The 26,648-nt window shown below is 36.4% G+C and overlaps 1 protein-coding gene across 3 annotated transcripts in view; it reads left to right on the top strand.

Moving 5' to 3' along the window:
• Positions 1–26,648, top strand: part of SUPT3H (SPT3 homolog, SAGA and STAGA complex component) — a 519,913-nt gene that overhangs the window by 331,388 nt on the left and 161,877 nt on the right. For all 3 annotated transcript variants that reach the window (XM_055135058.1, XM_055135057.1, XM_055135059.1), the window contains exons 4-6: positions 249–335; positions 4,135–4,225; positions 11,632–11,771. In XM_055135058.1, the coding sequence (XP_054991033.1) occupies positions 249–335; positions 4,135–4,225; positions 11,632–11,771 (318 nt within the window). The remainder of the gene's footprint in view (positions 1–248; positions 336–4,134; positions 4,226–11,631; positions 11,772–26,648) is intronic.

Here is a 26,648-nt window from a genome sequence, read left to right as displayed (position 1 = left end):
ATGAAAGAAATCAAGGATTTCTGTTTATTGTATCAGTTACAGGTGGGCTTATAAGCTAATTTAATTGCTTTTTTTTTTTAACCTTAAAACATAAGACATTTGGCTTTTAAAAGCAGTAATGTGATTGCTGGATTTTTCCCAAAGTTTTTAACTCTTAGTAAATTTTTCTTTCTTGGGACATCATTGATGACTGTCGAATATTTGATGTAAATTAGGGAGAAAAACTCCAAAATTTCTTTTGTTCTTAGTTACAGCAAGCTGCTGAAGTTTCTCAGCTTCGGGGAGCAAGAATGATTTCTGCTGAAGATCTTCTGTTTTTGATGCGTAAAGATAAGGTAATATTAAACAATTTGATTATATCAAAATGCCATGCTTTGTGCTTAATTACACATTATACGAGAAATCCATATTATTTAACTTTCAAATGGGAATCATTAACTGTTGAGCTGTTTTTTTTTTCCCAAGTTTTTTATGTTTGTACAACACAATAGTTCACTGACAGAGAATTAGGAGTTACATGGGCGAGACCACTAACTGGTAGCTAATTCTCATTTCTTTATTTTGACATTTTATTTATTTATTTAGTTGTTCTTGGAGACACACTCAGTAATGCTCAGAGCCAGAGCCCCTTGGGCAATTTTTCAAGGTGGTGTAAGACCAAGGCGTCAGGGTTTTCTCAGTGGTGCTGGAGAAGTCATGAGTTTTGGGGGATCTAACCCCAGGCCTTGCACTTGGCTAGAGATGTATTCTATTCCTTGAGCCACATACCCAGCCCCTATTTAACATTATAATTCCTACATGATAGCAATTCACATTTATTGAATGCTTCTTTCTGCCAGTAAGTTATAACTAAATAGAATGTTTATTTTTCTCCATCTATTTTTACGCATGAGTGTACATTTTTGTAGAAAAGTAATTTGCTTTTGTACTTTTAGTATTGGGGGTTCCTTTGGCAGTTTGGGGACTTTGTACCCAAGAGCCTCACACATGCATGGACTCTACACTGATCTATTCCTAGCTCTTAAGGAGGAGTTGTTTTACCTTAGAGTTTATTCTATAATACAATCAATATGCATATCCCATATTATATATAGAGATCATAATGGTGACATTTTTAGTAGTAAAAGGTATATTTTTCTTACTCTTTGAGTCTTTATGGTGGTAGTTACAAATATGACTCTTTTCTATGAGAAGCTATTAGCTTATAATATTATATAGGTCCTTAATAAAATTATCTAAATCTTTTATGTATAAAAGACTACATGAGTAATCTCAATGTATATGACATACATATATCACATATATGTATTCATCCCCAATGTCCCACTTTAATTTTTCATAATTTTTCCCTTGACTCTGAATTACACTTAACAACTTCTCTTTCACCATAGTTATATGCCCGTGACTCTTTCTTGCAAACCTTCCCTCTAGCCTGATAGACTAGTGTTAGCACTTCTCTATGATCAGATATTTTATATCTGTAAAATGTTTCATTATTGATAACTTCAGTTGACTTAATTTGGATCAAGTATTTTCTCTTCTCTTTCCTGTAATTCCACAAATTGTACTTGGACCAGTCTGCCAAAAAGTTTTAAAGTTTTGTTCATTAACTCTTCAGTGATATGAAGAATATTAAAAAATGAGTAAAGTGTTTCCATTAGCAAAAATGAAAGTATAGCTTTAGGATGAGATTTATGCTTAGAAAGTCAGTATAGTTCAGTTTAAATATTGTGAGGTTTGCAGAATTTTATAAGATGTTTAAATGGGGAGACTGTAGAATTTGTTAAAGTTGAGACTCACAGGGTCATACATAAAATATGTATGTAAAGGAACTAACTGGACTGCTGGTTTAGAAATAAGGCAAACTATCATTGGTATGGTGATTCTAAATGTAATCAGGAAGAATTAGAGATACAGAGAATATACATTATTTGGTTCCTTCATAGTTAAGGATTAAAGTAAAACAAGTATTGGGTCTAGAGTGATAGTACATTGGGTAAGGCATCTGCCTTGTATGTGGCTGAAACAGTTTCAATCCTAGCAACCCATGTCGTCCCCAGAGTTCATCAGGTTACCTGAGTACAGAGTAGGGTAACCCCTGGGCATTGCCAGCAATGGTCCTCAAACCAAAAAATAAAGGAAAACAAGTATTTTATACTGATGGTGTTATGAAGGTCCTGTTAGCAGAGATTGGGATCTTGAGTCAATGTTCTTTGTAAAGGCACTGGGAAACAATGAATTTAGCTTTACTGTTTTATCAAATATGCCTGGTCTGGGGGGCTGGAGCAATAGCGCAGTGAGTAGGGCATTTGCCCTGCACACGGCTGACCTGGGTTCGATTCCCAGCATCCCATATGGTCCCCTGAGCACTGCCAGGGGTAATTCCTGAATGCAGAGCCAGGAGTGAGCCAGGAGTGATTCCTGTGCATTGCCAGGTGTGACCCAAAAAGCAAAATAACAAATATGCCTGGTCTGTTTTTGTTTGTATTTTTCTACACTTAAAGAGACACAGTTCAGGGAGATAGTTCAAAGGGCAAGAGCACATGTGTGCCATGAATAAGGCCCCAATTTTGACCTTTGATACCACATGGTCCCTGAACACTGCCAGATATAGCTTTGTGCACCCTAAGGTGTGCTTCTGGTGCCCCCCCCCACCCCATAACACATGGCTGAGCTATTTCTCAGGGCAGAGAATCATGGCAGTGACTTACAGTTCCCTTTATACCTCAACTCCCTTTTTGCCTCTCCGGCCCCCAAAGTTAAGAGGCTGGCATTAAAATGATTCATTCTAAGAATTTCTCTTAACTTCTGTAGATGTCTGCTTTTTTTATATATAAATTGAAGAAGATTTAAAATTTTTAAGTTTAGAACATAAGCTAATTGACCTAATTGACCATACTCTTCTACTAATGAGGAGTCTTAACCAGAATCTTTTTTGCTAATGTTTTCAAACTTCCTCCTCAAAGTAGTAACTTTATTTATATGTTTGCTTATCCCATAAAGAATTTAAAGTACTGTATATAGATAAAACTTAAAGCACAGAATGAAATCAGAGATGAGAATAGAGGGTTGCAAAAATTTTTATACATGTATGTGTTTTCTTAATTATTTCAGTTTATATTCAAGCAGTATTTAGTTATTGCCCACTGTGTTTTACATATTGCACTAGGCAGCTTCCCTAATTCTCTGATTTATTTCTCACCAACATCCTGTAAGGAAGTTGCTTTTCTTGCTTCATAAATAAAGAAAGTGAGAATCAAAGATTATTTTAACTTTTGACCCTTCTTAACTCTGATTGTAAGACTTTTTAACTGTGTAGCTTTCCTTTATACAGAAAGGTTATTGTATTTGTCTATATTTTAGGGCTGTTGGAAATGTCAGATAATGTGTGTGAAAAATAGCTTTGAGATGCAGTATGTACCTGTTATTAGGGATCCTAAACCCCAGTGTCAGGATCCAATAAAGATACCTTGTAAGTGTAAGCACAGTTACTTTTAAAGTTAACTTTTCAGTTACTTTTAAAGTTAAGCTGCTATGGTTTTCTAATAAACCTAAAGAACGCCATGTTAAACTCAACTATAGTTCATCAGTTTTGAATTTCATAGAAATATGTCTCTCAGATTACAGAATGTTTTCCAGCTATATAAAACATAAACCAAATCTTCTAAATAAAAAATTCTTAGGAAAAAAAACAATTAAAAGGAGAGTACTTGGCTTTCTAAGTCAGTTGTTACAAATTCCTTGTCTGAATGTTTATAAATCATTAAAAAATATTTTGGTCTTGAATATGTATAAATTCTAAAAACATCTTAGAGCCAGCTTAGTTTGAAGAGTGATATTTATCTCAGTCTTCACACAGGATTTAAAATGTCTTACAAGAACAAAACATAAAAGCAATTATGATTTTGGAGGATATGGAGACTTGTAAATTTTAAGGTTTTTAAAAAATTCCTGCGTATGTAAGCTTATATATATATAATTTGATGACTATATTCTTTATTTTATAGCATTATGCTAAACATTGCTATATTTCCCCCAGCGATTCCAGGGTAGAATTTATTAAAGTTACTTGGTTTTTAATCAGTAAAGAATATATATCTGTATTGTCTCTTATTAATTTTATATTTTTAATAGAAAAAACTTAGAAGACTGCTAAAATACATGTTCTTCCGAGACTACAAATCAAAGATTGTCAAAGGCATAGATGAGGATGATCTTCTGGAAGGTAATTGCAGCAAAATAACTAAATTGAAAACTATGAATATGCATTCTCAAGATACAGTTTTTTGTGCAGTGTCAATATACATGTTCTCATCAGAGTAAAATATACTTAGTTATGTTTAATAATATAATTTAGAATTTATCTGTACACATGTATTTGGATCACGAGATTTTTTGATTCAGTGACTTTATGGTTTTTCTTTCTTTTTAATAATTTTTAAATAATATACACATTTATCTTTATAGCAAGATATTATAAAATGTGGAAAATTATGTTGCTTTAAAACAATTGATTAAGCAAGCATAATTTTGTGTTTTGAATGGAAGGAATCAGCTATTTTGTATTGCAAATTGGTATATATTGGTATATATTATGAAAATTGGTATATATTGGTATATATTATGAAAAGTAAGATATCTTATGATATAAAGTTGCCTCATTTTAGTAAGTATTTTTGTACTGCTAGAAATCTAATCAAGAAAATAAGAACACAAAGTAGGAAATTATCTATCTGATTTCCCAACTCAATTCTCCATTTTAGATTACTTAGGAGAAAATCACTGTTGCAAAATCAAATAGTGCTAAGTTGAATATAGATGTATACTAGAAATATTTATTGAATCAAAATGTGTTGGTTTTGGAAATAATTCAGATTTTGTATTGAGAACTGTCATTGTTTAATGATATCCATTGCTTATAGATACATTGATAAATAAAATATCCAAAACAGACGCTATTGGGTTAAGAAGCACTCCAGAAAACTACTGAAAACCAAAAGATTTAACAAACTTTGAAAGAGAACTATGCTACTTTCATTTATCCTCAGAGAATTAGCAAGTGAAATGACCATGCAAAGAAAATATTTCTGATCAGATGTTTTACTTACTGATGCCTATTTAATATTCTTGCAATTCACATAGAATTTAATACCTGGAAAATGGTACTCCAAATAAATTTAAATGCTTTCTTTTATAGAAAGCATAGAGAATAGAGGTTTGGAACAAAACTGACCTGATTTTGATTTAATCATAGTTTTCTGTGTTTTCTCCTTATGGCCATAAAGGTTAGTTTTCTCATTTATAAGTAAAATATTTTGCTTACCACATAGAGTTCTTATGAGAAGTCAGCACAGTGTATGAAAAGTGTTGGTACATTCCTGCCAATGAATAAATGATAGTGAACACCATGCTTAGAACACCAGGAAGCCTACAGCAGTTCAATTCATTTGTATAAACCTCATCACATCTTTTTTAATTCTTTTTCTTATCAAATATCTTTTTGATCCTTTTTTATCCTTTTTAAATTTTTAATTTTTATATCTTACATAAAGCTTTAGAATGTTTGACAAAATTATAAAATAATCCTGTCTTTTATTTCATACTAGAATGTGATTTCTAGAATGGCCATGTGCTGAGTGTCATAAACCCTTACCTTAAACTGATGAAATAAAATTAGATTGTAATTTCAAGTCTCTAAAACTAGTCTAAGGACATACAGTAAGTGGAAAGGCATGTATGTTTATTTGCTGCTCCAGCTTCCAGCCGGAGGCAATCATTTCATCTCAAGAAGAACAGGAGATTGACTTCTCTCATCTCTCCTGACTCATCACTGTAGCACTGTATCACTGTCATCCCCTTGCTCATTGATTTGCTCGAGGGGCATCAGTAATGTCTCCATCTGTCCCTGTTGTGTTCAGGGTCAGGGGAATTGAGGCCCATTATTGTTACTCTTTTTAGCATATCAAAAACGCCATGAGGTGCGAGATTCTGCATTATAGATGCATATAGATTCTATGATGCAGAATCTATAAAATATATTTCACTAAAATAAAAAGAATTTAAATATAACACCATCTTCGAGCACTTTATAACAAAAAATATTATCTAAAGTTTAGGCCACACTTTTTACTTCAGTGTAGCAAAGTCGAATACACCTTGCTGAAAAAAAGTCTGACAAATGGGCAGGCTGTTCATCCCTACTCCAGAAATTTTGTGATGGAGTGACAGGTGAAAAGACTAAAAATACCCTTCAATCTCTGGCTTTAGGCTGGAAGCCCTACCCCAAATGTGGCAGGCTGAAATGACTGTTTCCTGATTGTCCTAGCTTGCTCCTAGATGGTAAAGCCCCACATTAAAAGGATCTCTCTAGAAGACAAGGGGCTGGCACCTCTGCCAACTACCCTAATTTTAGATCTAGCAAAGTTTTTCCAGGAGCTGATTGTTGTTCTCAGCCCCATTCCAGTACACTGATAATAATGACTTAGCCCAGAGTGAGAGGCAAGCCTTAACCAAATGCTCTTAGCTCTTCTTACATGTGCAAATTCTTACTTAAAAGAGCATTGAGAAACACACACACACACACACACACACACACACACACACACACACACAAAAAAAAAACCTTGGGGCTGGAGCAATAGCACAGCAGGTAGTGAATTTGCTGTATTAGATTCTCAGCATCCCATATAGTCCCCTGAGCACTGCCAAGGGTGATTCCTGAGTGCAGAGCCAGGAGTAACCCCTGTGCATTGCCAGGTGTGACTGAAAAGGAAAAAAAGAAACCAACTTCATCAAAACACAATGGGCACCCTGAAAGTGAGCTATTGAGAGGACAATAGAAGCTCTGTGGAACTAGTAAGAGCAAGTGGGTCAACTAAGAGACAAATAAGAAGAGTCATTTTGGAGTCACAGCAAAACTTAAAGAACTGACATTACTTTGACTCTGCAAATGGACTCAACATTATTTAGATAAAACTTTAGAGCAAATTTTGCCCAGTAATATTATAAAAATCAGTACTGTAATCAACCAGACATTAATGAAAGCTATCACTTATGTAATACTAATTGAGACCAATCAGATGCTCTACAGAGAAGTCAAGGAGCATTATAGCCAATGAGAACCCAACTAAAATCATAGTTGTCTCCAATGAGTGAGGAAGATGTATGCATGGTTGTGTTCTATGAGAAATTGCATCCATGTCTGCACACTGTGAAGAAGAAAGACTTCATTGAATTGGTCAAGCCCAATCATTAAACACCCAAACAAGCCAAAAAAAGGAGGGGAGGGGTAAAATTCCCAAGGGGACGGAACTGATATATTAAATTACTACAAAATGTTATCTAAAATATCCATTTTCAACAACTGAAACAGAATAGCAAAACACTATACATGCAAAGTAATGGGTAAATGAGTAAGTATAATCTATTAAAAAGAAAAACTGAAAATATATTTTGTATTTGTGGGGGCCACAAAAATTGGACTTAGTAGACACAAATTTCAAGGAAGACATCTAAATTATTTTCAGGGAACTGAAGGAAATTATGTTTAAAGAACTCAACTCTCTATAATTATTGTGCCACAAAATAAAAATAGCAATGATGAAATAGAAGGTATTAGAAACAAATGGAAATTCTGAAGTTGGAAAGTACAGTGTCTAAGTTGAGAAGTTCAGTTGAGGGATTCAGTTATTAGCTTTGCACTGAAAGAAGAAAGAATCTGAACTTGAAGATGAGTTGTTAAAGATCATGAAATGTGAATAAGAGAGAAAAAAGAATGAGAGGAATGAGTAGCTTCACAGATATAGGAGTATCACTAATTGGGAGGGAAAGAGAAAAATGTCCAAATTAATAATGATTATATTGAGCTAGAGAGATAATACAGGGGTGAAGGCATTTGCTTTGCATCCCACCAACTTCAGTTTTAATTCCAAACACTGCATATGGTCCCCTCCTTGTTCCCTCTCACCCTCCACCCCAAGTATCACCTGGGGTCACTTCCAAGCATAGAGACAGGAGTAGCCCCTGAGCACCTCCAGGTATGGCCCCCAAAAAGCAAAGAAATGTTGGTTATATATTTATTAACTTTGGGGCATGGAGACATAGTACTGCAGATAGGGCATTTGCCTTGCTCACATGACTGACCTAATTTGGTCCTCAGCACCCCATATGGTCCCCCAATTCCCTTACAGAAGGGTCCCTAAGCACAAAGCCAGGAGTAAATCCTGAGCACAGGTGGATGTGGCCTCAGAAAAACAAAACCAAAACTTCTTAATGTTGATGAAAATCAAGCTACAACTCCAAGCTCTCTGTAAGGTAAATACTTAGATTCATACTCTGAAATTTTATGGTGAGCATGTTGAAAGACAAAATCATAAATGTTGCTGAAGAAAAGCACTTCATCACATAAATGATACCCCAACAAAATTAGCAGCTCAGTGCTCATCTGCAAAATAACTCGTTTTAGTGGGATTACATATTCAGAGTAACATATACATAGAAAAAGTTCTCAATCAAGAAATGTTCAGCAAAAATGTCTCTCAGAGTATGGGGAATATTGTCTGCCTTGGAGGCAGGGGGAGGGTGGGAAAAGGGGGGTATACCAGGGATATTGGTGGTGGGGAATGTGCACTGGTGGAGGGATGGGTGTTTGATCACTGTGATATTGTAAGCCAAACATGAAAGCTTGTAATTATCTCACGGTGATTCAATAAAATTTTTAAAATTAAAAAAAAGTCTCTCAGAGATAAAGGTAAAACAAAGATACTCCAGAAAAGAAATGGGAGTAATTCTTCCTAGTATATCCATATTAAAAATTCTAAAGAAAGTACTTCAAGCTGAAATTAGACTGTCCCAGAAAGTAATTTTAGCCCATATTCTCTAAAACAGCAACAAAAAATAAGGCACCTGTAAAAGTCATTATGTAAAAGAAATATAAGACATATAGTTGCATGGTTCTTTCCTCAGAACTATTTCCATTTATTTATTTATTTATTTATTTTTGTCTTTTGTGCTGCATTTGACTATGCTGGTGCTTGAAGAACCACATAATGCCAGGAATTGAATCTGGGCTCCCTGCGTGCGAAGCACAGACTGGGCCTGTTGAGTTATCACATCAGCCCAAATAACTAAATTTTAAAGTAATTGTAGAGAGCACGTAGTTACAATGTTATAATGTTATGCAATTATAATATCTTGTAGATGTGTGGTATACCTTTAGAGTAATTTTATTTTGAGTAATTATTTTAGAGTACAACATCATTTTAGAGTAATAATGACTGAAGTGGATGGTAACAAAGCTACTCTGGAGTGAGCAATGACATAATATTATAGTTGTAAAAAGAAAAGAAAGAAATGGTAAAGTAGATGGTTAAGATAGCAAACTCTATAGGTATGTGTTGCTTTTTCCTTTTAAGACAAGCTGCTCAAACTGAATAAAGTAGAAATTGAAAATCTGCATTTATTTATTTATTTATTATTGAATCACCTTTAGATATAGTTACAATTCTTTCATGATTTTCAGTCATATAATGTTTGAACACCTATTCGTACACCAGTGTTCATTTCTCACAACCAGTGTCCCCAGTATCCCTCCCACCATCCCCACCCCACCACACGCCCCACCTCTGTGGCAGGCACTTTCCTTCTTACTTTCTCTCTACATTGGGACTTTGTGGTTTGCAGTCACAGATAACTAAGAAACCATCATGTTTGATTCTTTGTCTACTTTCAACACACATCTTCCATCCCAAGTGATCCCTCCAGCCATCATTGACTTAATGGTCCCTTTTCTATTCCAACTGCCTTCTCCCCCAGCACTTGAGGCAGGCTTCCAACCCTGGACTAACACTTGCAGCCCTTTTCTCTACTATCCTTGGGTATTAGTCTCATACTATGTTACTTTATATTTCCATAAATGAGTGCAGTCATTCTTTGTCTGTCCCTCTCATTCTGATTCATTTCACTTAGCATAATACTCTCATGTCTATCCATTTATAAGTAGATTTCATGAATTCATTTTTTTCTAACAGCTGCATAGTATTCTATTGTGTAGATGTATCATAGTTCCTTTAAGGAGTAGTCTGTTCTCAGTCACTTGGGTGTTTTCCAGATTCTGGCTATTGTGAATAGTGCTGCAATGAACATACAAAAATCTGCATTTATTTATAATAAATAATAACTTTGAATTAATAGTTTTAAATTCTCTCTCACACACACATACATACTCACACAGATGCACACAAAATGCAGACCCAATAATTTCATTGGTAAATTCAATCAAATGGTAAAGGAATTAGTGACAGTTTTTCCTAAACTCATTTTACAATCTTAGTAATCCAGTTACTTTAATAGGAAAACCTGACAAAGGCATCACAGGAATAGACTAGAAGCTTTTAAATATAGATGCAAAAGTGCTCAATAAATTATCAGCAAGATCTAAAAAAAAAATTCTTCTTTTTCACATTGTGACCAAGTGTAATTAATTTAGTCCAGAAATGGAGGATTGCTTTAAACTTAGAAATTTTTGTAATGCATCTTATTAATAGAACAAAATGTTGAATGTACATGATTGTGTCACTAAATACAGAAAAATATTTGAAAGTGAAAGCTTTTCATGAGAGATATGCAAGAAACTATGGAAGACACTTCACTTCCTCTCTGCTCTCTGCTTAGATCAGGATGTGGGAGATGGCCATCTGCAAACCACGAGTTAGATTTTCACCAACACTGGATCAACCAACACCTGCAATTCCCGTATCTAGAACTATGAGAAATACATGTGTTTTCAACCCATTCAGTCTATGGTGGTTTTGTAACTTTCCAAACTAATTAAGAGAGTTAGCTATGAAAAACTCAGAAGCCAACATCAGACTTAATTGTAAAGAATTGGATGCTTTCACCATAAGATGTTCGGGTTCCTATTATGTGGTGGCATTAGTGTGTAATTAATTACTAGTTTCATTTTAAAATAATTTGGGGCCAGGAATATAGCTTTCCAAGAGAGTGAATGTTTTATGTGTATATGAGGCCCTAGGTTCAGTTCTGAGTACCACAAAATAAATAAAGCAATTAAAATAATCTAATTCTTCATGCATCACACTGAATCTTCTATGCATTAATCTATATTTATCACTCATTACAATATTGTACTTCCTCAGACATGCAGAAACTCTCAGAATTGTTTTGCTTAAGTATAGTTTCATGTCCTAAGAGAATAAATAACTCTTCTTTAGGTTTTAGATGTTTTGTCAGTTATATATATTATCTCCCCGTAACTTCATGTCTCAATCCTGATGTTACTTATTAATGTATTTTTTTCTAATTATGCTTGCCATAACAAGATTTTTTTTCCTAATATGAGACTCTTTCTTTTTTACAAAGAAGTTTAATCAGTCCATTCATACTCTTTAAATGGGAGTTGATAATTTGGTATTATTCTTTCTTGTGATGATGAATAAATGTATTCTGCAAGACTTTGTGCTTTTGTTTTCCGGGTAAGCATCCTACCTTTAAGTGTTATTTTGAGAGAAACCCATTCTGAATTTTATATATAGTATTAAGTACATGTAATTATTGATGCTGTTATAAACCTCTAAATGATTTACTTTTCCCCTTTCCCATATCTTCATGAAGACAAATTGAGTGGCAGCAATAACACAAACAAAAGACAAAAAATCGCTCAAGAATTTCTAAACTCTATAGACCAAACTGGAGAACTCTTGGCAATGTTTGAAGATGATGAAATTGATGAAGTTAAACAGGAGAGAATGGAGGTAGAGTACATTCTTCTATTTTTATAGAATAATCGTTGCAGCTTTTATGCTACTTGATTCATAGTTTATGTTATTTTATCCATTTATTTCTTTATTTTGGCTCTGGGGGTCACTCCCAGCAATGCCTGAGCATTGGGCTACTCCTGGCTCTGCACTCAGAAATTACTCCTGGTGGTACACGGAGGGCCACATGGGATGATTGGGTGTGTACAAGGCAAATTTTTTTTTTTTTAAATTTTATTGAATCACCATGTGGAGGGTTACATAGTTCTCAGGATTATGTCGGTTATACAATTCTCAAACACCCTTCCCTTCACCAGTGCCCATCCTCCATCACCAACCCCCCCAGTATACCTGCCGCCCCCTCCCACCTCCCCAGTCCCCACCCTTGTACTTGATAAGTTTCACTTCGTTTATGCCTTATCTCGATTACATTCCATGTTTCAACACACAACTCACTACCGTTGTTGGGGTTTCCCCCCAAAAAGAAAGGCAGTCCTATTGCCAAGGAGGCATTTGATAGTTCTCCACTACTAAGAATATAGAGATATTAAGTCCCGCTGTTTGTTACATAACTTTTCTTTTTCCCCCTTGCCCCGCGCCACCGAGATCACGCCTGTTTAGTAATCGCCACCCTGCCTGACAAGGGAAAAAAAAAAAAAACGAAAAGGATGGTTATTTCCCGTCATCAGCAGACGTGGGGCTCTGGCTTAGTTGATAGACTAGTAGAGTGTCTGGAAGCAGTTTCTGGAACCGAAGGTCTTGCGCTGGTATCGGCTCCGGCTCGAGATTCCACCAGCGTCCCACTGTTCCATGTACATAATTTTTCCCCTTATATCCCATTCCCACGCCACCAGGTCTGTTTGCTTAATGGACATCACACTGTAGTTGACGATACGCCGCGTTTCTTCCCGAGAAAGAAGAAAATTTCTTCTCAGCTGGCGTGGGGATATAGCTTAGTTTAGTCTAGAGAGATGGCTACCGTTTTGATTGCCTTCAATATTTCAGCAACAGACTTACTATTCTTGTTAGGATCTCCCACAAAAGTCCGACCCATTAAAAGCGAACCATTACATATTGCTGATGCTAAGATGACATTGGGTTTCTGTATAAAGTCCAGGGAAAGTACAACCAGAAATAACATCACTACAAACCTTTACCCTTTTATGGTGCTCATAAGATGGAGAAGTCCTGCGCTGTGTTCAGGAGGGAGGAGTTGAGAGAGAGAGAGACAGGTTAAAAGAATTGGGGGATGCCCGGGTCCCACTGTTTCAGCGCACCATGGGGTCTCTGGTCCCATGCCGGAATTAGTTCAGTGGGCAGCCTGGAGTCCAAGGGCGCTCCCTTGGGCTCTTCCATCATGCTCGCTCCGCAGCCGGATCCAAAGGGAAGCACACGTGGGGGAGGTGGGTTTAAATATCTATCTGTGGTGGGCGGGGGTCGCCGCCCCCGCCCCCTGGGGTCTCCCGCAAGCGCGCGAAAGCGTCCTGTTTCAGCTGGATCGCCGGCTCCATTTTGCGCTCAGGAAAACCGCGGATCCTGCGCTGTGCTCAGGAGGGAGGAGTTGAGAGAGAGAGACAGGTTAAAAGAATTGGGGGATGCCCGGGTCCCACTGTTTCAGCGCACCGTGGGGTCTCTGGTCCCATGCCGGAATTAGTTCAGTGGGCTGCCTGGAGTCCAAGGGCGCTCCCTTGGGCTCTTCCATCATGCTCGCTCCGCAGCCGGATCCAAAGGCTACAAGGCAAATTTTGTACCCACTGTTCTATAGCTTACGCCCCTCATAGTTTCTTTAAATGTCTGAAATGCCATAATTGGTGGTTGTATGTCTGAGAGAGTATTGTGTAGTGAGTAACCCTAAAATGGATGTTAAACTGCCTTGGAAGTTACCTTGAGAGGCATCTTCAGTGTTCTCGTTCTCTGATTTTTCTTTCAACGTGTGTAGGTTTTTCTAAGTTTTCTTCTGTATCTTACTTTTAGTAATGCTGTTTTAGTGTATGAAAACTAATTTATGATGAAATCTTTATTTTTGGTGCAGATCATTCACTATCTTTTTGTGACAAGTTGATCTTACTGCTTTCACAGAGAGCAACTTTTCAGGCCATAGTTACAGACTGTGGTAGGATTCCGTATGTACGGGAGTATCCAAGGCAATTACATGCTTTAGATCACTGGAACACAGAGTTAGTGATATGTATTTAGATTCCTGGGTATGTTTTAACAATGAATGTGAAAATTGTATGCCTTATATTTACATTGGCTATGTATACATAAAATTATTGTTTATGTAATTACTTATCAAAAATAAAAATAATGTTTGACTTCATTTGAGGGCCTCCCAGAATGTAAGGCATTAATCCTATCTTTCTTATTACTATTTTTAAACTTCTACATGTTAAGGAAAAAAAATCTTCATTTTCTTCTTCTCTTTAAATTGGGCAAGGAAGGTAATTTCAGAAGATTGTGCTAAGTGCCTACTTTATCACAGTCTCTATGCATGCTAAAAATATAATTATTTTATGTTAACTTTTGGAGGAAGTCCAATAGACATACATGCTTTATAAACTTTAACAACCTTCTTTAAAGAATTAGTATTCTTAGATCATGAACTGTGATCTAAGGACAGTGTTCTTCTTAGGTATCAATTACCTTAAAAATGTGTGGTTATCTTGGTTTGGGCAACTGCAAATGGTTTTAGTTCAACTTTGCCTTGGGCCAAAAACATGCTAAGTTGTCCAAAGCAGATGATAAACATATATTTCTGATGTCATTATGGCCTAAACAGGATATGATTGTTTAGTGACATGGTTTCATTTACAGTGCCTTACACAGAGAGCAAATATTGTTTTTGCTTTATTTTTTAAACATTTTTATACAAATGGGCATTAAGAAATGACTCTACATAAAATGTGAATAAAACTGAGCAAGTAGCTTTTCAGTTTTGATGGGGAAATCTGTCAACTAAGCCCATTGCCCGGAAGGGCATTTCACAATCAAGGAGAAAGAAGAAATGGAGCATGTTCCAACAGTGAGCTCATAATAGCAGGCTACTGTAAAACTGGGAAAATGATGAGCCAGTAAGGTATAAGTTAATGTCAATAAAATATCTTGAGATGCATGGTAGGAATAGGTTCAGGAACTTAGGCCCTCTCTTCATTATAAGTTACATGACATATTACATAGAAATAACCAGAATAATAAAATACCAATACGGATTAATATAGTTGCAATGAAGTGAGCCTCGTCTCGACAATAGAAACTGGGTTGAGTTTCTCTTGGCTTTATATCGTAACTAGGATTTCTCTGCAGTGTTATCTTTATAACAAAGAGTAGTTTTGAGATTCTATTCATCCAAATAACAGAGTTTAACTGAATAAAATATGTTGAGCTTGTAGACATAACTATAGACAGTAGAAAGTGGAACCGTTAAGAACATAGGCATTGCCTGCTTCTAATTTGACAGGTTATAGTTTCAAGCATAAACCACAACTGTTGCAGTCCATATGAAACCACTTTGGACTCACAGACTGCAATCTCTTGCTTTTAAAGTGCACTAGAATAATCAGTCCTGGCATCACTCAGTGATTTAATTTTCCTCTAAGCATCACTTACTATTGAAGAAACTTTGTTTACTACCTTCTGTACTAGAATGTATGAAAATTGTATAGACCTACCAACAAGCTTATTATTTTTCTTTTTCCTTTTTTTAAAATTTAACTTTCATTTGAGAGAGAAAAAAATTATAGACATGAAAATTCACATAGGACTGCAGAGCAGGCTTATGAAAAGCTGTGTTTTTCCTATTGTTTTCAGATTTTTATGTGCCCAGCATTGTACTTCACTCTTATTTTACTACATTACTATTAAGTCTGATGGAAATTGAAATACAAAAATAAATGCATGAGTTTTTATATCCATGTATACTTACTAGTTCATTGTCATGTTAGGTAACTAATTCTTGCTTTTTTTATGCCATTTAATGGCTAATGTTTGGGTATATGCTTAATAGAGATCTATGATCCATGATCTCTGAAGACCATTCTCGATGTCCAAGTAAACATTAATGTTTAGAATTGTTTTAGAGCATTTGCAGGAATGGTGAAGAGAAGTAGGAAAATGGGAAGTATAAAAATACATCTCTGCTCCAGTTACCCTTCATTCCCACCCTAGATTCTAGAAGAATAGAAACATAATTTTACAAAATTTATTTCTGTAAAAGTAAAAGAACAGTTAGGTTTAGCAGACAAACTCATCTGCTAGTTGGAGCAATATACATTCAGAGAAAAGACAATTCAATATATATCTGTAAACCTTTAAAACTGGACAAAGTCAACAATCTTATATTACTAAAAGATATTGACTATCATAGAGATAATAAACATAAAATATTAATCTTAGATGCAGAGCAGTGAAACATGTCACATCAGAACTTCTGCTAATGTTTGGCGAGAGTAAGAGAAATATAATTGTGGTATAAATGGGAACAAATCCTTCTCAATATTTAGAAGACTGACTTGGGGTAACATATTTTAAAATTAAAAGACTGGATCATCTAATAGATGCATAAAAATATTTTGTAAATGAGAAGTGTTTTTTTTCCATTTTTCTCCAAAGAACCCTCTTTATTTATTTATTTATTTTTAAAATTTTATTTTTTTTTTAATTTATTTATATTTAATTAGAGAATCACCGTGAGGGTACAGTTACAGAATTATACACTTTTGTGCTTATACTTCCCTCATACAAAGTTCGGGAACTCATCCCTTCACCAGTGCCCATTCTCCACCACCCATAAACCCAGCGTCCCTCCCACCCTCCCCAATCCCATCTCCCCCCACCCACCCTGCCACTGTGGCAGGGCATTCCCTTCTGTTCTCTCTCTCTAATTAGCTGTTGTGGTTTGCAATAAAGGTGTTGAGTGGCCTCTGTGCTCAGTCTCTAGCCCTCATTCAGCCCGCAACTCCCTTCCCCCACATGGCCTTCGACTACAATGTAGTTGGTGATCGCTTCTCTGAGTTGCCCTTTCCCCGGAACGTGAGGCCAGCCTCGAAGCCATGGAGTCAACCTCCTGGTACTTATTTCTACAGTTCTTGGGTGTTAGTCTCCCACTCTGTTATTCTATATACCATAGATGAGTGCAATCTTTCTATGTCTGTCTCTCTCTTTCTGACTCATTTCACTCAGCATGAAACTTTTCATGCCGATCCACTTAACTACAAAATTCTTGACCTCCTTTTTTCTAACAGCTGCATAGTATTCCATTGTATAGATGTACCAAAGTTTCCTCAACCAGTCATCCGTTCTAGGGCATTCGGGTTTTTTCCAGATTCTGGCTATTGTAAACAGTGCTGCGATGAACATACATGTGCAGATGTTGTTTCGATTGTACTTTTTTGCCTCTCTGGGATATATTCCCAGCAGTGGTATTGCTGGGTCAAATGGGAATTCAATATCTAATTTTTTGAGAATCGTCCAAATTGTTTTCCAGAAGGGCTGAACCAGTCGGCATTCCCACCAGCAGTGAAGAAGGGTCCCTTTCTCCCCACATCCTCTCCAACAGCGGTTGCTTTTGTTCTTTTGGATGTGTACTAGTCTCTGTGGTGTGAGGTGGTATCTCATGGTTGTTTTGATCTGCATCTCTCTGATGATTAGTGATGCAGAGCACTTTTTCATGTGCCTTTTGGCCATTCGTATCTCTTCCTTGGTAAAGTTTCTGTTCATTTCTTCGCCCCATTTTTTGATGGGGTTGGATGTTTTCTTCTTGTAGAGTTCAACCAGTGCTTTATATACCATTGATATCAACCCCTTATCTGATGGGTATTGTGTAAATATCCTTTCCCATTCTGTGGATAGTCTTTGTATTCTGGTCACTGTATCTTTTGCGGTGCAGAAGCTTTTTAGTTTAATGTAGTCCCATTTGTTGATCTCTGTTTTACTAGATTGCTTAGTTCCGTGTCACCTTTGAAGATACCTTTATCTTCAATATCGTGGAGGGTTTTGCCGACCTTGTCTTCAATGTACCTTATGGTTTGTGGTCTAATGTTGAGGTCTTTAATCCATTTTGATCTGACTTTTGTGCATGGTGTCAGGTCAAGGTCTAAACCCATTTTTTTGCATGTGGTTGTCCAGTTGTGCCAGCACCATTTGTTAAAGAGGCTTTCCTTGCTCCACTTCACATCTCTTGCTCCCTTATCAAAGATTAGATGATCATACATTTGGGGTTGTGTGTAGGGATATTCCACCCTGTTCCATTGGTCTACGGCTCTGCCTTTGTTCCAGTACCATGCTGTTTTAATTGTTACTGCTTTGTAGTAAAGTTTGAGGTTGGGGAGGGTGATGCCTCCCATCATCTTTTTCCCAAGAATTGTTTTAGCTATCCTTGGACGTTTGTTATTCCATATGAATTTTAGGATTGCTTGATCCATTTCTTTGAAGAATGTCATGGGTATACTTATAGGGATCGCATTGAATCTCTATAATGCTTTAGGGAGTATTGCCATTTTGACAACATTGACTCTCCCTATCCACGAGCAGGGTATATGTTTCCATTTCCTCATGTCCTCTTTGATTTCATGGAGTAGCGTTTTGTAGTTTTCTTTGTAAAGGTCTTTTACTTCCTTGGTTAAGCTGATTCCGAGGTACTTGATTTTCTGGGGCACGATTGTGAATGGGATTGCTTTTTTCATGTCCCTTTCCTCTGCCTCATTGTTTGCATATATGAAGGCCATGGATTTTTGGGTATTGATTTTGTAGCCTGCAACTTTACTGTATAAGTCTATTGTTTCTAAGAGTTTCTTAGTAGAGGCTTTAGGCTTCTCTAGATATAGTATCATTAGTCTGCAAATAGTGAGAGTTTGATTTCTTCCTTTCCTATCTGGATGCCCTTAATCTCTTTTTCTTGTCTAATAGCTATCGCAAGTACTTCCAGTACTATATTGAAGAGGAGTGGTGAGAGTGGGCATCCTTGCAAAGAACCCTCTTTAGAGATAAAGGGACATTTAGTGAAATTCAAGCTTCAGTGCGCTCTCTACACCTTCAACCAGAACTTTAATTTTACATAGTGGATCTATATATCATTCATAAAGAAAATATTTCAATATTTTTATTAAAGGTCATTAAAAAGGCTATTTTTCAGCTATTATGAGAAGTCTTTCTCTCACAGCCAATGCACTGAAACACACCATCACGAAATTTTTTTAAAAAATTATACATATATTACTTTACCAGAATGAAAAGCAAAAAAAAAAAAAAACCCTAAAAATGCTCGAATGTAATAATGGATGTTAAATACAACTCTTCTGGCTCTTCACTCAGGAATTACTCCTGGCGGTGCTCAGCGGACCATATGGGATGCTGGGATACAAACCCGGGTCGGCCACGTGCAAGGCAAATGCCCTACCCACTGAGCTATTGCTCCAGCCCCTAAATACAACTCTTAACTGATTTAAAGTAAAGTGGGCTAAAGATACAGCTCAGTGTAGAGTCCATGTTTGATGTATCTTAATTCCTGGGTTTGATTCCCCAAGGACCAGCATCATATCCACCAAAAGAAAACAGAAAGCAAAAGTCGAAAATGTAGAAGCAATCAGTAAACTAATAACATAGTAAGAGTGACTCAGACTATTTAAATAACAGCAGCACTGAAATATTCCATATAAAATTTAATAAATATGGGCAAAAGTTTATTTAAGAGACTTTCAGCTCTCAAAGCTTTCATTGTACACTAAATAAATGAAAGCAGAGTAAAGACAACTAAAATTGGGAACATGGTATCAATATTTACAAATTAGAAAACTAAAAATATATAAAGGTAAAGGCAAAAAAAGGGACATGAATTTATCAATGTCAGAAGGTTTTTGCAAAAATTAAAATAAAATTAGCTTACAAGTCTAAGTAAAACAAAAAGGGAAAGATGGCTTCTTAAAATTAGGATTGAATTTATATAGCTATTACTTGGAGAAATCAATTCTTAGATAAGTCTAACAATTTTGTTTATAAAACAGGTGTTTTTCTAAGAAAATATAAATGAATCCAAACCGATATGTAGAAGATTTCTTTTAAGCATTCTTAAATTCTTAGAATAGTTAATTATCATACTTGACAAACTCTTTGAAAGCAAAAAAGATCTTTGTCCACTCTATAAAGAATTATGCTTTAATCTTATGAATATGAATCTTTTTTTTTTTTTGCTTTTTGGGTCACACCCAGCGATGCTCAGGGGTTACTCCTGGCTTTGCACTCAGGAATTACTACTGGCGGTGCTTGGGGGACCATATGGGATGCCGGGGATCGAACCCGGGTCAGCCGCATGCAAGGCAAACGCCCTACCCGCTGTGCTATCGCTCCGGCCCCTGAATATGAATCTTAAAATGATCATAATTTCATTTCAATTTATCATATGTAATGAGGACTGTATCACATAGCACCTAGTAGAATTTACAACCCCCCCACCAAATTTAGGTATCCTTCAGTAATAGAAAATATAATTACGTAGTTGAGAGGAGAATATGCATCATGTGATTATTTTAGTAGATAATGATAGGCATTTAACTAAACATACCATAAGATTAATAATGGCTATTCTCAAATTATCAATTTCCAAGTAAATTGAATGTGTACATTTGTGTTCTTTAGATTTTTTATACCATTTGTATTTCTCTTAATCCTTGATTGATTTCTTTCATTCTATAATTTTACTTTTCTTTTTGCATTTCTGTGTTCATATAAAGCATTTAGCCAAGATCAGATGAATGGTAGAGCATTGCCTTGCATTCATGAGGACCTTGACTCAATCCCTAGCATACTCTTTAAGAAGGCATTTTGTGTATATGTAATGTTTTTTTTTCTGAGGCTGATTAACTAGGCTCCCATGATGTAACTGAAGAGTAAGAGGATATAATCCTGCAGTGTTATACAGACCATTGATAGCTATGATAATATGAAAGTCTAAAATTGTTAATTTTTGCATGGTGCTTTTGATTGCAAAGAACAAAGAGCCCAGTTCAAATTGAGTTTAATTATTAGAAATTCTCCAGTCCAGGTAAACCAGACCAGAGGTCTATTTTACTGCAAGCAAGATTTGATATTGAGGCACAGTGTATTGTTGAACGTGTAGCTCTGTTTCCTTACTTTCTATTTTTCCTGTCTTTCTCTGTTTTTGTTGGCCAACTCTTTAGATGACTAACCTCATAGGAGTGCTAATACTATGGAAGTTCCAGGCCCTAACAGAGTCTTTGTCCCAATATTTGCTCTGAAAATGCTTGCTTAACCAGCATTCTGGAAACCTCCAGTCCACTGTAGTTAGTAGGATGACATGTTTTGATTGGCTTAACTAAAGTCATGTGCTTTATCTTAAAGCTCAAGTTACAGTTGCACAGTCTGTCATACTGTTGTCCTGTTGTTCGTGATTTGCTCGAGTGGGCACCAGTAACGTCTCCATTGTGAGACTTGTTACTGTTTTTGGCATATGGAATATGCTTCGGGTAGCTTGCCAGGCTCTGCCGTGTAGGTGGGATGCTCTCAGTAGCTTGCCGGGCTCTCTGAGTGAGACGGAGGAATTGAACCTGGGTTGGCTGCTTGCAAGGCAAATGCCACCACACCCACTGTGCTAATTGCAGTTAGCTTTCACAAAAGTATGGATCCCTGGAGGTTTAGGAGAAGGAGTAGATTCTGGAAAAGCATCCACAGAGATCATTGCATGTAAAGGATCTTTATGTTAGGCAGCAAAAATTACTAGAATAGTGTCTTACAGCTATCTATCTTTGCTCAGATCTCTTGTAGGTCTTCCCTAATAGATAACATTATATATTGAATAGGTATCACTTTCTTTAGATTCCAGCAAATCATCAATCCATTCTTACACTCTGTATTTAATTCACTCAGCACTTATATATTGAGCTTGTTCTTTAATCAGTCACTAATAGTGGGTTTTGAGATTATGACTATTAAATGACAAAATCTGGTTTTGCCTCCGTAGTCCTAATAGTAATAACTGGCAGGTCAAATGCTAACTAAGTACCATGGTAAAGGGTTCGGAAAACGGCTATTCTTTTTATAATTACTGTATTTCATCTTGAATTTTGAACTGTCCTGCTGGATTATTGGTTATATGATGAAGCTATATATTTTCTTTTTCATTTGCTCTTTTATTTGAAGTTTAGTCGATTCTGTGGTAAGGCACATTGCTTCTTTAAGAAATTTTTACTAACCTCAGAGAGGACCATAGAATTATTTTCAGTGTGGTTTGCTGAGGGAATACGAAATAGAATAGAACTAGGGTACATTTGAAAAATGAACCAATGTCGTATGTCATATTAGTTTCTGAAAGGGATTCATCAGTAGAATACATTACAGTTTGCTCTCTGCATGTGTGAGTTCCACATCAGATAACTCAGTGTTACATCTGCAGATTCAGCCAACCACTTATCAAAAATGTAAAAGCATCCTTTGGTGAATATTAATAGAAGCCACTCTTTGGTAATTGTAGCTGTCCTGAGAAAAATAAGAAATCTGGTTTGTTTTTCTGACTTTAGGAGAATTCACAGATAGATGTAATGTGTAGCTCTCATCCTGGTTGATTTTCACGTAAATTTATATACTGTATTGGATTACTCTGTTTTAGTTCCAGGGATCGAACCACAACCTTGTACATGTCTAAAGTATGTCCTCCTCCATTGAGCTATTTTCCTGGTTCCTATAAAAATTTTAACTCACCTCTGTAGTAGCCTTCTGGTTATATAATGGTAATTTTCTGCCTATTTGTTGCCATAAACTCTAAACTAGACAGATTTTAGAAACAGACTATTTCCGAACTTTCATTCAAGTTCTCATTATTCTGAGCTTTTAATACATCAGATTTGACAGATGATTCCCAAGGGATACTCTTTACTCTTTTTGAACTATATGAATTTCTGCCTCTAACGGGTGTAATCAGATTTTGTTTTGATTAGGACACCTTACATATGAGGTGTGAAACCAGAAGGAGTTGGAGTTTCATGTTTTAATCATTTTCTCACATCTTAATCTTTTTTTTTTTTGCTTTGGCAATGCACAGGGGTTACTCCTGGCTCTGCACTCAGGAATCACCCCTGACAGTGCTCAGGGGACCATATGGGATGCTGGGAATCGAACCCGGGTCGGCCACATGCAAGGCAAATGCCCTACCTGCTGTGCTATTGCTCCAGCCCCTCACATCTTAATCTTTAATCTTTGATTACCCCTCTGCTGCAGAAGTGTGTTAGAGCAAGATTAATCAGACAACTACCACCTTCATGATAAAAATTTTTAGAGTTCCTTCCATTTTTTGCCCACTCCTCCTCCCCCCGCCATTACATCCAGTTGGAATTACGTTACTAACAGTCTCTTGGTAAAATTTAAGAGATTTCTTTTCCCTACCCTACTTTTCTGAAGTGCAGAGTACGGTACTGCTTTGAAGTGATATAGTAATCATAATCATGTTTTCTCTAAAATTAGAATTTATGATTTTATTTATACTGCCATCATCATTAAGGGAGCTGAATATTTTAAATCATACCTTGAACATAAAATATAGAAACATGGGTTGGAAAGATAGGACAGGAATGTCAATAGGGCATACTTTACAGCTTTACATACAGCTGACCCTGGTCATTTTCTGATTTCACATCGCCAGCTATAGCCCTGGAGGGCCCTGGGCAATTCCAGGATGGCCAGGGTAATCCCCAGCACCACTGGGCCCAAGCAACACTGTAACTTCAGTTCCTAAGGTTAAATTCTGACCCAACTGGCCTAGAATTTCTAGGAGGGGACCTTGGACTTCCTGTTATGCATACAGGCCTCAGTGGGCTGCTATGGTTAGTCTTGCATAAATGTATTTGACTAACACATCTGACTGCACTGTTCAATTAAGATTTTTAGAGAACCCATCAATATTTTCTTTCTCATATAACTTAAATTAAAAGAATTAAATTCTCCTCTTTTAAAATAGACGTTTCAAGAGTTTCTGTAGAACCCAGCCCACTAACTTGTTTATAAAACACCTTGGCAGAGAAGAATTTTAAAATATCATCGAATTTCAGAATGCCACAGGGTTTACCACTAATTTACATTTAATGTTTATAGTTCTCAAATTGTGGTTGTTGTAGTAACCAAAATATTTTTACCCTGAATATTTCATGGATTATGTTTCCCTATTCTTTCTTCTTCACCCACATTCTCCACAGTAGGTGGGCAAACTGTTGTTACGTGGTCTGACTTCTATTTATCTTTATTTGTTTAATCTCAGTAAGTTATTACTTCTATATATGAAAGAAAAGTACTCTGTAACTAAATTTTGTCTTTTTAATGCACTATTTTATTTAATGGAATTAACAGGTCATTGCTTATTAGCTATAGGTAATTTCCCACTATTCCTTTATTTGTTTCCATTCAGATATGCTGTGTTTAGTTATGTTCTTAGAGGTTCTGTCATTTTATATTGATCTTGAAAATTATCTATTTTATGAAGATAGAATTTGTGTAGTCCTCATTTAGAGATAATATTGGATGAATATATAAACAAAAATTTAGATTCATTGTAATTTATTTCAGTTGGATTTAGTTAATTTCTCTACACATCAAAAAATACTGTAATTTTCCTACTTAAAACAAAAAACACTTCAAACTATCTTTTTCTACTCTTCTAGAATAAAGTTGAATTTCTCAAAAGAGATTTTACTTAATCCTCTCTTACTCTTTAGAATCCAAAGGAACCTATCTTACTCTTACTATTCAAGAGAAAATGCTTAAAAATTACTAGTAATCTCCATTGTTACCAACTTCAACTTTCTTCAGATACCACTTCTTACAGTGAGCAAACCTATTGCCACTTGTACCTTTCTCATGCACTGTTCTCTATGACTAAGTTGTATCAACTCAGAATCCTTTATGTTGAAGCCCTAAACTCTGATATGTTGGTATTTATAGCTCAGTGATAAGTATTTGCCTGGAATGCATCAGGCTCTGGAGTTGAGATCCCCAACACTGAGTGGGGGAGGAAAAATATTTTCACTTCTCTGATGTAATGGTGTTTCTGTTACTATCTCCTTTAATAACTCTTCATTTGAGGGAAAGGCGGGGGGCAAAACCACCAGTGTTCAGGGCTTACTCCTAGCTCTGTGCTCATGGTTTACTCCTCACAGTGCTGGGAAACTTTATGTGCCAGGGATTGATTCATGGCCACTTACATGCAAGAAAGTTTCATACCCACTGTACTATCTTTTGGCCCCCATCGATTTTTTTTTTTGATGCATGTAGTCCAGTTTCTCTAAATGAGTTTTCAGGACCAGAGTTATAGTACAGTGGATAATATGTTTGCCTTGCATGTGGCCCACCTGCTTTAAATCTTTGGCATCCCATATGATCCCTCAAACCTACCCAGGAGTAAGCTCTGAGCACCACCAGGTGTGGCCCTAAAACAAAAATAAATTAGAAGTTTGCTTTTTATTTTTTGTTTATAAGCCCTTTAAAAAATAATATTTAGGTTTATTATAGTTTTAACTGTTTTTACTTTTAATTTTCCTGAACCAGTTGATTTTAATTAGCTGTTGTTAACAACATACATGGTGGAATTTTTGTTTTGTCTTTTGTCTTTTCATTTTGTCTTTTGTCTTTTCATTTTTTTCAATTGGCAGAATTACCTTATTTTTCTTTTTTCACATAGCACACACAGCCAATGAGCCTATTATGGTGGGGGTGAGGGCCACGGAAATTTACTGAAGAGTCATCCCCAATGATACTCAGGAGGCCATGCAGTACCGAGAATGGAACCAGGACCAGGGCTTGCCCACTTTAGCACTTTAGCCCTTGTACTATCTCTCTGGCTCACAGATGTTTCTTTTTATTACAGAAGTAACATTGGTTTACATCATAGCATATATCCCAGGGATACTTTTTACGCATCTTCAAAGGCAGTTGTCAAATCAAACCCACCAAGTCTTTGTCCACTACCCACTGCCTGATTCTCTCCACTCATTGTGCCCTCTGTGCCCTTCTCCTCTGGCAAAATCAATTCTGCAGTCTAAGGGTTAGTTCAGAATTGATTTGGTCTCTTCCCTGGATTTGTTTTTTAATCCCCCATATATGAGTAAGAACATTTCTCTTTAATAGGTATTAGCTATTTCTCTTTCTGATTGAGTTCACTTAACATAAAACCCTTCAATTCCATCCATGTTGTTGCAAATGGCAAGGTTTCATCTATTCTTATAACTGGGTATCACTGTATCACTGTCGTTTCTCATTGATTTGCTGGAGCGGGCAGCAGTAATGTCTCCATTGTGAGACTTGTTCTTACTTGACTCAACAATTCGATATGTTTTGGGCATATCGAATATACCACGGGTAGCTTGCCAGGCTCTGCTGTGCAGGTGAAATAACTCCCGGTAGCTTGCCGGGCTCTCCGAGAGGGGTGGAGGAATCGAACCTGGGTCGACTGCATGCCCTACCCGCTGTGCTATCACTCCAGCACTGTAACTGGATAGTATTCCATTATATATACATCTTCCACTTTTTTGTCACCAGAAATTTGGGTTGTTTCCATCACTTGTACTGCATTGGACATAGAAGAAATATTTTATAAACTTTTTGGGAGATTGGGGACAGGTTGGGGCCACACCTTATAGAGTTCTGGGGGTCTCAGGGTCGAGCACATGCACACATGCACCTGAAGCCCCGTACTGTCCTGCAGCTCAAGAGTGCAGATAGCCTTTGAGTTAGAGTTTTTGTGTTCTTCAGATACCTAGCAACAGAAAAACAGGATTGTATGATAAGTCAGTTTTCATTGTCTTGTGAAGACTCCATACTCCAAAGAGACTGAACTAGCTCACATTTACATCAGTTATAGATCAGTGTTGCTCTTTGCACATG

This window comes from Sorex araneus, chromosome 4, assembly GCF_027595985.1.
Source record: "Sorex araneus isolate mSorAra2 chromosome 4, mSorAra2.pri, whole genome shotgun sequence".
In the NCBI taxonomy this organism is placed as follows: Eukaryota; Metazoa; Chordata; class Mammalia; order Eulipotyphla; family Soricidae; genus Sorex; species Sorex araneus.
This window is presented reverse-complemented; position numbering and strand designations above follow the sequence as displayed.